This window comes from Herpailurus yagouaroundi, unplaced genomic scaffold (genome assembly GCF_014898765.1).
Source record: "Herpailurus yagouaroundi ecotype Mexico unplaced genomic scaffold, PumYag 410, whole genome shotgun sequence".
In the NCBI taxonomy this organism is placed as follows: Eukaryota; Metazoa; Chordata; class Mammalia; order Carnivora; family Felidae; genus Herpailurus; species Herpailurus yagouaroundi.
This window is the reverse complement of record NW_024412627.1, coordinates 2782702-2794875: the sequence shown is the minus strand read 5'-3', so window position 1 is coordinate 2794875 and position 12174 is coordinate 2782702. Positions and strand designations below refer to the sequence as shown.

Here is a 12174-nt window from a genome sequence, read left to right as displayed (position 1 = left end):
CTAGTGACAGAGAAAAACAAGGGAGCTGACTGAAGGCCACAGGAAGGGGAGATTTGGTGCTAGGACTGTGGGTAGATTGTAAGCCTGGAAGGAGGCTGGGACCTGTTCTTCTGTGTCAGTTATATCTCAATAAAACTGAAGAAACAAAAGGTCTATAATGCTCACTCCAGGCTCCTGGGCCTTTGCAACAACTTTTCCTATGTGGTGATGCTCAGCGCCGCCCATGACATCCTTAGCCACCAGAGGGCATCCGGGAACCAAAGCCATGTAAGTGACCCTCTCTATCACCGCCACCATATTTAGTCATTATGGGAAGATGAAGAACTCAACCTAGGGCAGGGGCCCCTTTGAAAAACTCAGGGAATGGGGTAGCCAAGGGTTGGGGCAAGAGGACTAAAGTTCCCAATCTCCCAGACCTCAGAGTGAGAAGGGTTTTTAAGAATCAACTGGTGCCAGGTATCCAAACTCAAATTTTGGCTGGGTGGGGCCCTGGTAGGGTTTTTTTAACCCCAGCACTGAACATTTTAGGCTGGAGAATTCTCTGTTGTGGGGCTTTCTGTGCATTGTAGGGTGTTTAGCAACATCCCTGGCCTCTACCCATTAGATACCAGTAGCATACACCCCCCCCCCCGCCCCCCAGTTCTCCAGTTGAGACAAGAATGTCCCCAGACATTGCCAAATGTTCCCTGGGGGCTATAATCACCTCCCGTTGAGACCCTCTTGTCTATGATGAGCGAGGGGATGCACGCCAAAGGCCAGCAGCCACCTCCTTACAGGCCCCACAGGGAATTCGGTCCAAGATCAGCTTTTCTGGAAACCCAAATCTTTAAAAATGAAAGCTCCTGAATGTGTTCCCAAGTAGAGCCCATTTACAGGGCCATCTTTGGCCTTCGGGTCCTTAGTTTAAGATTTCCACGGCCACCTCACCCTGCCTGTTGTGCACATAGAAAAAGCCAGGTCCCAATAGTACAGTGCGGAGCCAAAGCCATCCTTCAAGTTAGGGCTGAGCTGGGACTGGAGTCGGGCCCTTTTGGTCTCTCCTCTTGCCTCCCTGGGTAAAAGACCCTTCTCTTTTATCAGGTAGACCCAGACCCAGCGCCCACCACCCGCAATAGTTCATCCCGATTTGACTGCAACTCTGTCTCCACGGCTGTGAGTACCCATCTGGTCTCCTCCTGCCCCGCACCCCCACCCGCAGCACCCAGCTGCGACTGTCGTGATTATAATAATCAAGACCATTTACTGAGCCTTTTCTGTGTGTGGCCTATATTGGCTCATTTAATGCACACAGCAGTGCTACGAGCTAGGTGCTATAACCATCCCCCATTTTCCAGACGAGGAAACTGAAACTCGGAGAGTGTGAATGTCTTGTTGACTCCTAGCTAAGGAGCAGCAGAGCTGGGACTCGAACCCAGAGCTGTCTGACTTCAGGGCCTGTGTTTGTAGCGGGTCGACCCGGCTGGTGTGTGTCTTTCCTTGGCCACTTGGTTGGGAGGTTTGTGCCTGGGACCATCTGGGGTCTCAATGTGTTCTCCCGTTCCAGGCGGTGCTCCTGGCCGACATCCTCCCCACCCTCGTCATCAAATTGCTGGCCCCTCTTGGTCTTCATCTGTTGCCCTACAGGTCTGGGTGGGGGTGGTGGGAGGAAGGGCAGGTGGGATCTGAGAGTGGGGAGGCCAGGAGGGCTGAGACGGCCAGAGGGCTGGGGAGTTGCGGGCGGAAGCTGACCCTCTTCTTCTCTCGCTACCTCTCCTCCTCAGCCCCCGGGTGCTCGTCAGTGGGATTTGTTCTGCGGGAAGCTTCATCCTGGTTGCCTTTTCTCATTCAGTGGGGACCAGCCTGTGTGGTGAGTGTGAGGTTTTGTGTCAGGTGGGGAACCCAGAGGAACCGAAACTGAGCATCGTGGGGTAGTCTCCCCAGCTTCCCCAAGGAAAGGGATTGTTTGTGTAACCCTCAGAAGCCTGCCAGGACTGTCACAGGCAGGAGAGGGGGGATGAGGTCGTTTTGGAGGGGTTGGGGGGTGGGGAGATAGGAGGGAATGGATGGAATACCGGGAGCTCAAGACAAGCAGTCACCAAGACTCCATGACGGCTGAGGCATCAGAGATGAGTTCTTGCTCCGGAGTTGATAAATGGGTGGATGGAGGTACCATTCCCTGTGAGAGGATGTGCGGGGGAGCGGGTTGGTTCTACTCCAGGTCTGAAGCCCGCCTGCCCAAGGGATCTGTTTTTAGCTCCGCTGAGCTGATGCAGAGGAGGCCCTGGCCAGACACCTCAGGGGACCGGAGATATCAGGGAGGCTGGGTGTGGTCACTGCCATGCTTGTCCCCCCCCACCCCCCCAGGTGTGGTCTTGGCTAGCATCTCGTCAGGTCTGGGGGAGGTCACCTTCCTTTCGCTCACCGCCTTCTACCCCAGGTAAGCAGGCAGAGCAGGGAGTCGGGGAGAGGACCTCCTGGTGCTGGCTTTGGTCCTTCCTCAACCCTTGTGTTTCTCTCAGGGCTGTGATCTCCTGGTGGTCCTCAGGAACCGGGGGAGCAGGGCTGCTGGGAGCGTTGTCCTACCTGGGCCTCACCCAGGCTGGCCTCTCCCCCCAGCACACCCTGCTGTCCATGCTGGGTATCCCCGCCCTGCTGCTGGCCAGGTAGGCTGCCTGGGCTGGGAGGGTGATGGGTTAGGGGAGAGAACTAGACCCTGCTCCCAGTCTTCTGATCCTGGCCGCCTTGTAAAGAGGGGATGTGGATTCTGGACTCTGATGGACCTGGTTTGAGTTCTGGAGCCGCCACTTGCTAGCGATGTAGTGTGGGGCAAGGTGTTTCACCTCTCCGGCCCTCAGTTTCCCTGTATCTTTTTTTTTTTTTTTTAAATGCTTACTTGTTTTTTGAGAGAGAGACAAAGAGAGAGAGAGAGAGAGACAGAGCGCAAGGAGAGGAGGGGCAGAGAAAGAGGGAGACACAGAATCGGAAGCAGGCTCCAGGCTCCGAGCTGTCAGCACAGAGCCTGAGGCGGGGCTCGAACTCACGAGCCGTGAGATCATGACGTGAGCCCAAGTCAGATGCTTAACCAACTGAGCCATCCAGGCGCCCCAGTTTCCCCATATCTTAAACGGCGGTAGTTCTCCTTGTGTCCTCATGAGGTGATGTGTGTGAAGCCTCTGGTACAGTGTGGATCCCAAGATGATTTGCGGGGGGCGGGGTGGGGGGGGACCCTTACTTGATTAATTTTGAGTGTATTAGGAAAAAAATTTAAACTAGCCAATCCAACCTGTTATCCACATATTAATGCTTAGAACAAGGCCACGTAGAAAAAGGGAATCAATTTAAAGGAAAATAACAAGCAAAAAAAAAAATTATATATAGGAGGAGCGTAGATATGGCATATTAGAAGTGACGGAAATTTGAAAAGTTGAATGAATGCGTAACACACGGTAGCTAGAGCGATCAACTCTGGCACGGGATGGGGGGCTGTGGCAATGATGGGTGGAGGGGGTGGTGCCCTGGGAGGGAGCGGCCTCTCTGGTCTTACCTTCATCCCACCTGCTCCTAGCTATTTCTTTTTGCTCACATCTCCCGAGCCCCAGGACCCTGGAGGGGAGGAAGAGGCAGAGACATCAGCCCGGCAGCCCCTGATAAACAGCGAGGCCCCCGAGGTGAAGCCAGGTAAGAGACGCAGAGCCGTCACTGTCTCTCTCGCTGGGTTTTAGCCTTTGCTGTCTACAGTGGACCCAGTCGGGAAGAGGGGGGGGAGTGGATGTGCTGGTTACGGTAAGAATCATTTGCGTTCATCTATTCAAGAAGTGCTCTCATTGAGCACTTGGCTGGGGGTACCAGGTGACTGACATAGGAAAGGGGGGAGATTCGTGAAGAAGCAGCTGAATCGGAAATGTGTTGTTTTCAAGCATTGGTAAGTGCTGGCCGGACATAAAGCGGTTTTGCTGCTGGGAGCCAGGGGGAAAAAGAGGGGTCCTGCATAGAGAAGGTGGTCCGGAAGGCCTTTTTGAGGCAGTGTCCTTGGGCTGAAATTTCAATGACCGGGTGTCAGCCTTATGGATGTCGGGGTGAACAGGTTGCAGGCAGAGGGAGCAGCAAATTCTAAAACCCTGTGGTGGGAATGAACTTGGATGTTCAAGAAACAGGAGGGACCAGCTTGGCTGGGATGGAGTGTGTAGCCTTTGAGCTGTATACATGAGCCGTGAAGACGTCTCACCGGCTTCTTTTCTTTCTTTCTTTCTTTCTTTCTTTCTTTCTTTCTTTCTTTCTTTCTTCCTTCCTTCCTTCCTTCCTTCCTTCCTTCCTTCCTTCCTTCCTTCCTTCCTTTTTAAGCAGTGGTAAAACAGAGCTAACGTGAAGTTTACCGATTTCACCATTTTTTTATGTTTATTTTTGAGAGGGGGAGAGGGAGACAGAGCACGAGCAGGGGAGGGGCAGAGAGAGGAAGAGACACAGAATCGGAAGCAGGCTCCAGGCTCCGAGCTGTCCGCGCAGAGCCCGACGCGGGGCTCGAACTCGCAAGCCGCGAGATCGTGACCTGAGCCGGAAGTCAGACGCTTCACCAACTGAGCCCCCCCCAGGCGCCCCTCAATTTGACCATTTTGAATTGTACAGTCCGGTGGCATTTAAGCGCGCTCAGTGAGCGTGAGCGTGCTTGGTTCTTGCACACCAGCACCCTCTGCCGAGTCAACGTGCCAGCCTCACCTGCCCTTCTCTCCCTGTTCCCCTGCAGACTCCAGCTCGAACCTCTCCCTTCAGGAAAGGTGGACCGTGTTCAAGGTATGGATGGTGGCGGGTCCCCCGTGGCCAGTGCCCACCTGCCAGCCTGCCACTTACAGCTTCTGACCCTTCCAGGGCCTGCTGTGGTACATCGTCCCCTTGGTCCTGGTCTACTTTGCGGAGTATTTCATCAATCAGGGGCTTGTGAGTGAGGGCTGCTGGGAGGGGGGGGGGAGTAGCAACGGAGGCGGGGCCCCACGTGTCTCTGACCGTCTGCCCTGTCTGCTCTCTGCTGCAGTTTGAGCTCCTGTTCTTCCGGAACACGTCCCTGACTCACGCTCAGCAGTACCGCTGGTAAGAAGGGCGAGGGTGTGGCGGCAGGACGGGCAGGGGGCTGGGGGTGGCGCCCAGAAGGGCTTCCTCCTGCTCCCTGCCTCCACCGAAGGTACCAGATGCTCTACCAGGCCGGCGTCTTTGTGTCCCGCTCTTCTCTCCGCTGCTGTCGAATCCGCTTCACGTGGGTCCTGGCCCTGCTGCAGGTACCGAGCCCAGCCCTCCCTCTGTTCCCACCGTAGCTCCCGGCTTCCCAGACCCCAGGCTTCCCTCCCTCAGCAGGAATTATTTATTGCTCACCATCAGGTTCTGGGCCCGGGGGACAGAAGGCCAGCAGGGCTCCGGCTCTGCGTAAAACGCGTGGCCTCGGCAGCCTGGCAAACCTGGGTGCAAATCCCAGCTTGTGTACTCTGTAGCTGGGTGACTTAGGGCCGGTCTCTACACCAGCCTGAGCCTAGATCGCCTCCTCTATAAATCGGGTGTGGCCAACACCTACTTGTCAGGGCAGTCTAGGAAATAGAGGTGAGAGGAAGAAGAAGAAAATGAGATTTTGTATTCTGTTTTAACCCATTAGAAGCACTCACTTAATGGTTATTTCCACAAGCCTCGTGCAGAGACACAGGGTTTCAAATAATGTTTCTAAGGATAAAAAAAAATGTACCATTCTTTTATTCTGGATGGTTCATTGTAATAGAATCAGTGATGTCGTAGTCAACAGGCTATTGACCTCAAGGCTGGCGAGCAAATTTTGACTTCCCGCAGCAGAAGTATTACAGCATTAAGTGCACAAACACCATCCACTCCCAACGGTCTAACCCAAGTAGCTTCACATAACCAGCCTTCGCTGTTTCAAGGTCATGTGTCTACAGCCCCTGGAGGTAACTCGTTTTCAAGGTCATGTGTCTACAGCCCCTGAAGGTAACTCTCAAACTACATCTTTGGTTAGTACAGGAAAGTCCTTTTTAATAAGCTGAGCTCATGCCTCGGATAACGAGATATAGGGCAAGTGAAGATTATGCACTTCCGGGTTATGACGACGCCACGTGAATGGCCTCCAGCTTTCTTCTCTGTTGGTCTGAGCAGTACTGCGAACCCAGGGCTATGTACCCCCAAAGTGCCAAAGCACTGCGTCAACAATTCTGAACTCAGTAGATGCCACTGAAATGGGTGGCTTGCGATTTTAGCTGTCCTTTTTTTTTTTTTTTTTTTAAGCGTATTTATTTACTTATTTTGAGAGAGAGCGAGTGTGCACGCGCCAGTGAGCAGGGGAGGGGCAGAGAGAGAGGGAGACACAGAATCTGAAGCAGGCTCCGGGCTCTGAGCGGTCAGCACAGAGCCCGATGTAGGGCTCGAACGCGTGAACTGTGAGATCATGACCTGAGCTGAAGTCGGATGCTCAACCGACAGAGCCACCCAGGCGCCCCTACTGGGTGTGTTCTTTTACGTGCAGGTCTCTGAGCTTACCTTAGACTTCATGAATGAGAACCTCTGAGGGCAAGGTCTATGTGGGTCACCACACCCCCAGGTGTATGTACATCAACCTTGTGAGCTGCCACGGTGGCCTACCCACTGGGGAGGCAACCTTGTGTGCTCAGACTTGGGGCACTGGGGATCCTCTGAAGGACTGGAGCACACAGGAGGGACCTACCCCCTTGGGTGGGGTCGGAGAAGCTTCATAAGAGAACTGAGAACACTTTAGCCAGAGTTTCTCAACCTCAGCACTGTTGACGTTTGGGGCTGGACCATCCTTTGTCGTGGGGCCGTTCATGCCCTGCAGGGGGCTGGGCCTCTGCCTACTCCGTCCCCAACTCGTGACAGCCAAGAACATCTTTACATATTGCCAAATGTCCCCTGGGTGGCAAAATCACAGCCGGTTGAGAACTGCTGTTGCATGTGTAGCCTCAGTCTGGTAAAATGGGGGGGGGGGGGGGGGCGTGCCCTTGGGAGGAGGGCACTGGGGTGGGAGGGGTCCTGATCTAAGCTGAGCCATGAACAGTGGTGGCTAGGAGATCCCAAGTGAGGGGAAGGTGCAATAGCGCTCCAGGCGGCAGGAGTGACAGGACCAAAGGTGAGGTGGGGGAGAGACCTACGAGGTCTCGGGTGCTGGGACGGGACAGAGAGCAGGCTTACCCCGGATCTCAGGGTCTGGTAGGCCAGCTGGGTGCTGGGATGTGATCCAGGCCTGTCAGCCCTCTCAGCATCTCTCAGAACCGGGGGCCACTGGATGGGGTCGCAGCCTCCCTGCCCGCCGCCGGTCCCAGGCTCAGCCCTCCCCTCCCCTGCATCCATAGTGCTTCAACCTGGCCTTCCTGCTGGTGGACGTGTGGTTGAGCTTCCTGCCCAGCATCTACCTCGTCTTCCTGATCATTCTGTATGAGGGACTCCTGGGCGGTGCTGCCTATGTGAACACCTTCCACAACATCGCGCTGGAGGTCAGCACCAGCTGGCTGAAGGTTGTGGGTAGCCTCGCTGGGGAAGGCCAGGGCAGGGGTGTCTAGGACTGAAGCCTCACCCCTGCTTTCTGCCCTCTCCAGACGAGTGATGAGCACCGGGAATTTGCCATGGCGGCCGCCTGTATCTCCGACACCTTGGGCATCTCCCTGTCAGGGCTCCTGGCCCTGCCTCTGCACGACTTCCTTTGTCATCTGTCTTGACACTCTGGCTTCTTGGAGCACCGGTCACACTAATCTGGGCCTGCGCTGACAGGCGGGCAAGTCAGGCCACGGGCCCACAGCCCAGAGCTCATTCCCAGAGCTCCGCCCCAGGCTTCCCTGCACGGCTGGGGTGCAGAGAAGCACCGAGGTTCCATTCCCCCTTGAGCTGGGGGGAGCTGTTTTCTCCCACTCCCAGGCTGGCCTTGGGGGGTTTCTTCACGGCATTATGTCCTTGGAATAAATGCCTATTTTGTCAATTGATTCCTGTGCCATTTTTTCTGGTTGAAAAAAAATGTTTATTACAGAAGTAATATAAACCCACTTTGGAATGTAGGCAGGAGAGCATAAAGAAAGCATTTCAGCAGATTTCTACTTCATCTTTGAGGCCTTATTCATTCATTCATTCATTCATTCATTCACTGTACGGGACCATATATATACATTTCCCCCCAACATGTAAGTTTTCAAGCCTACAGGGAGGTTGAGAGAATTCGTATTCATGTAGGCATGGTTCCACAGTAAACCTTTTGCTAGAATTACTTTATCCCATGTGTAACACTCCATGCAAATCAGCCTATCTTATTTTTGTGACATATTTCAAAGTAGGAGGCTGACTTTAATATATTTCTCCTATGTTTCTAAGATTTTATTTTATTTTTTAAAGTTTATTTATTTTAAGAAAGAGAGAGAGAGGAAGAGTGGGGGAAGGGCAGAGAGAGAGGGAGAGAGAGACTCCCAAGCAGGCTCCACCAGCACAGGGCCTGACACAGGGTTCAATCTCGTGAACCGGGAGATCGTGACCAGAGCCAAATTCAAGAGTCGAACATTTAACCAACTGAGCCATCCAGGAGTCCCAAGATTTTATTTTAATTTTTTTTAACGTTTATTTATTTTTGAGACAGAGAGAGACAGAGCATGAACGGGGGAGGGTCAGAGAGAGGGAGACACAGAATCTGAAACAGGCTCCAGGCTCTGAGCTGTCAGCACAGAGCCCAACGCGGGGCTCAAACTCACGGACCGCGAGATCATGATCGGAGCCGAAGTCGGCCGCTTAACCGACTGAGCCACCCAGGCGCCCCCCAAGATTTTATTTTAAAGTGATCTCTGTAGCCGGCGTGGCGTTCGAACCTACAACCCTGAGATCGAGAGTTGCATGCTTTGCAGACTGAGCCAGCCAGGCGCCCCCAATACACTTCCCTCTAAACACATCAGCATGCAGGTGCGCCTGGGTGGCTCAGTCAGTTAAGCATCTATCTCTTGATTTTGGCTCAGGTCTAATCTCACAGTTTGTGGGATCGGCCCCCATGTCGGGCTCCATGCTGACAGCATGGAGGCTGCTTGGAATCTTCTCTCTCCCTCTTTCTCTGCCCCTCCCCTGCTCTCTCGCTCTCTCTCTCTCACTCAAAATAAATAAATAAGCATTAAACGCTCCAGCATGTGCATTAGCTAGAATCTAGTATTTTTGTACAGCCCTTTTTTTAGGTATAATTTTTATATACTAAAAAGCATAAAGCATATCTTTTTTTTAATGTTTACGTATTTTTGAAACAGAGACAGAGCATGAATGGGGGAGGGTCAGAGAGAGAGAGGGAGACACAGAATCCAAATCAGACTCCAGGCTCTGAGCTGTCAGCACAGAGCCGGACGGGGGCTTGAACTCACGGGACTTGAGATCATGACCTGAGCCGAAGTTGGACGCTTCATCGACTGAGCCACCCAGGTGCCCCTGCATAAATCATATATTTTTTAAAAAATTTTAGGGGCTTCTGGGTGGCTCAGTAGGTTGAACACCTGACTTCGGCTCAGGTCATGATCTCACAGTGTGTGGGTTCAAGCCCCACGTCAGGCTCTGAGTTGACAGCAGGTAGCCTGCTTCAGATTCGCTGTCTCTCTCTCTCTCTCTCTCTCTCTCTGCCCCTCCCCCCACCTCATTAAAAAATTTTTAATGCTTATTTATTTTGAGAGAGAGAGATAGCAAGCAAGGGAGGGGCAAAGAGAGGGAGAGAGAATCCCAAGCAGGCTGTGCACTGTCAGCGTGGGCTCCAACTCCCACACACACGTGAGATCATGACCTGAGCTGAAGTCGGATGCTTAACCGACTGAGCCATCCAGGCATCCTCATCGAGTGCTTTTATTCACTTAGTATTTCTTTTAATTAAGTGACAAGATAAATTTTTAAAAGGAAGCTTAATGCTACTCTTGGAATCATGAGTTTGAAATGCTAGTTACATGTTTTCTTCTACACCCCATTAAAATAAACGCAGACAGTCCCTGACTCATGAGAGTTTCACTTACAATTTTCCGACTTTACAATGGTGTGAACGTGAGAGCCAGTCAGTAGAAGCTCTACTTGGAATTTGGAATTTTGATCTTTTCCCGGGCTGGCGATACGTGGTGCTATCCTCTCATGACGCGAGGCAGTGGCGGCCATCCGCGCCTCCCAGTCAGCCACGCGATTGCCGGGGTCAACGACAGACTCACCTACAACCCTTGTGTTCCCATACAACCATTTTGTCACTTTCAGTACGGTATTCAATCAATCACATGAGGTATTCCACACTCTATTGTAAAATAGATGTTGCGTTCAATGACTTTGCCCCACTGCAGGCTGGGATAAGTGTTCTGAACACATTTCAGGTAGGCTCGGCTAAGCCATGATGTTCAGTAGGTTGGGTGTATCACATGCATTTTCAAATTAAAATAGTTTCGACTTAATGGGTTCATCACAACAGAACCCCGTCCTCAGTCGAGGAAGACCTACGGGTACATAACTCTCGGAGTTCAAAGTGAACATCCAAGTACGCTCTGAGACCATCCCATCACTACGTGTGATGTTTGGGGCCCACGCTCAGCGAAACATGGGCATGATGGTTAATAGCGTGGGCTTTGCAGGCAGAGAAGCCCGGTCTGCGGGCCCCAGCTCCACCATTCGCTAACTCACAATCTCGGGCAATTACCTTCATCTCTGCACTTCCGTTTACTGATTTGTCCAATGGGAATAACAGAAGTTCCAACCCCTCGTAATATGGTTGTGGAAATGACGTGACCTCATGGGAAGGCAGAGTCAGCACTCAGTACATGTTAGCTTTGATCCTGCTACCATTGGAATCCTGCCTCTCCTGTTACACTGCATTGTGCCAGTGGTTCTCACACTTTAGTGTGCTCCAAAGGGCTAGTGAAATACGGATTGCTGGGCCCACCCCCAGGGCTCTGATTGAGGAAGTGTGGGGTGGGGACCAAGAATATGCATTTCTATCATACATGTAGGTAATGCTGATGCTGTTGTTGTTGGGACCACACTTTTTTTTTTAAGTTTATTTGAGAGAGAGAGAGAGAGAGAGAGAGAGAGAGAGAGCAGGGAGGGGCCCAAAGGGAGGGGAACAGGGCATCTGAAGGGAGGCTTTGTGCCAACAGCAGACAGTCTGATGCGGGGCTCGAACTCACCATGAGATCATGACCTGAGTTGAAGTCAGACGCTTAAGCCACTGAGCCATCCAGGTGCCCCTTTAAAACATTTTTTTTAATAAGACTTCCCTCAGCCTCCTTTTCGGTTCAACAAATTTATGAGTTTGTTCTTCAGGCCAGGAACTTTTTAGATAGAAAAATATGTTTCATTTTGACGGGTACATAGTATTCCATCACTGTGGCTCTTTACAGCTCATTTAATCGTTCTATTAATGCTGGCCATTTGTCTTGTCTCCATTTATTATTATTATTATTATTATTATTATTAAAATAACCCTTTTACATTAGATTTTTCTGTATATAACAGTATTTCTCTGGGGTAGATTCTCAAAAGTGAAACTTGAAGGATGCGCGTTCTTTGAGTGCTGATACGTAACCACATAATTTTCTGAAAGGTGTTTTGTTTCACCAGTTTAGTGCACCTGCAAAGTGTGTGTGCTTCACAGCACCCTCCTCAGCACTGGGTATAATCATTTTTGGTCATTTGCTAAGTGAGTGGAAACGTATCCAATCTGGATTATCTAAACGTTTCTAACAGCTTTACTGAGATATACATTGCTTCACGTAACCGTATACTGTAATCGGTTTTCTGTATAATCAAAGATAAGTATGCCCCGTATTACAGTCAACTCTAGAACACCTTTATCACCCCATAAAGGAATCCTGTACTCTGTAGCTGTCACGCCCTACCCTTCCATCCCCACCCTACCCCCACCAGCCCTAAGAAACTTCCAGTCTACTTCCTGTCTCTATAGATTTCCCTATTCTGGGCATTTTGTGTGAATGGAATCATATAACATGTGGCCCCGGTGACTGGCTTCTTTCTCTTAGCATAATATTCTTAAGGGTCACCCATGTTGTAACATGGATCAGTATCTTATTCCTTTTTATGGCCGAATAATATTATTTCATTGTGTGGACATACAATGCTTTGTTTATCCACGTGTCCACTGATGGAAATCCAGCGCGTTTCCTTTTTTTAATTTTAATTTTTTGCTACTATGAACAATGCTGC

The 12174-nt window shown here is 51.4% G+C and overlaps 1 protein-coding gene and 1 long non-coding RNA gene across 3 annotated transcripts in view; both read left to right on the top strand.

Moving 5' to 3' along the window:
* The window catches only part of CLN3 (CLN3 lysosomal/endosomal transmembrane protein, battenin), a 9861-nt gene extending 1906 nt beyond the window's left edge, over window positions 1–7955 (top strand). For both annotated transcript variants that reach the window (XM_040463695.1, XM_040463696.1), the window contains 13 exons: window positions 171–267; window positions 1081–1152; window positions 1544–1623; window positions 1761–1846; window positions 2344–2416; window positions 2499–2642; window positions 3545–3657; window positions 4721–4767; window positions 4843–4911; window positions 5006–5061; window positions 5153–5246; window positions 7332–7472; window positions 7575–7955. In XM_040463695.1, the coding sequence (XP_040319629.1) occupies window positions 171–267; window positions 1081–1152; window positions 1544–1623; window positions 1761–1846; window positions 2344–2416; window positions 2499–2642; window positions 3545–3657; window positions 4721–4767; window positions 4843–4911; window positions 5006–5061; window positions 5153–5246; window positions 7332–7472; window positions 7575–7694 (1192 nt within the window). In that variant the 3' untranslated portion in view covers window positions 7695–7955. The remainder of the gene's footprint in view (window positions 1–170; window positions 268–1080; window positions 1153–1543; window positions 1624–1760; window positions 1847–2343; window positions 2417–2498; window positions 2643–3544; window positions 3658–4720; window positions 4768–4842; window positions 4912–5005; window positions 5062–5152; window positions 5247–7331; window positions 7473–7574) is intronic.
* LOC121022511 (uncharacterized) lies at window positions 5253–6220 on the top strand. The gene is made up of 2 exons (XR_005786978.1): window positions 5253–5894; window positions 5935–6220. It is a non-coding gene; the product is annotated as an uncharacterized LOC121022511 (long non-coding RNA).
* Window positions 7956–12174: the final 4219 nt, after the last annotated feature.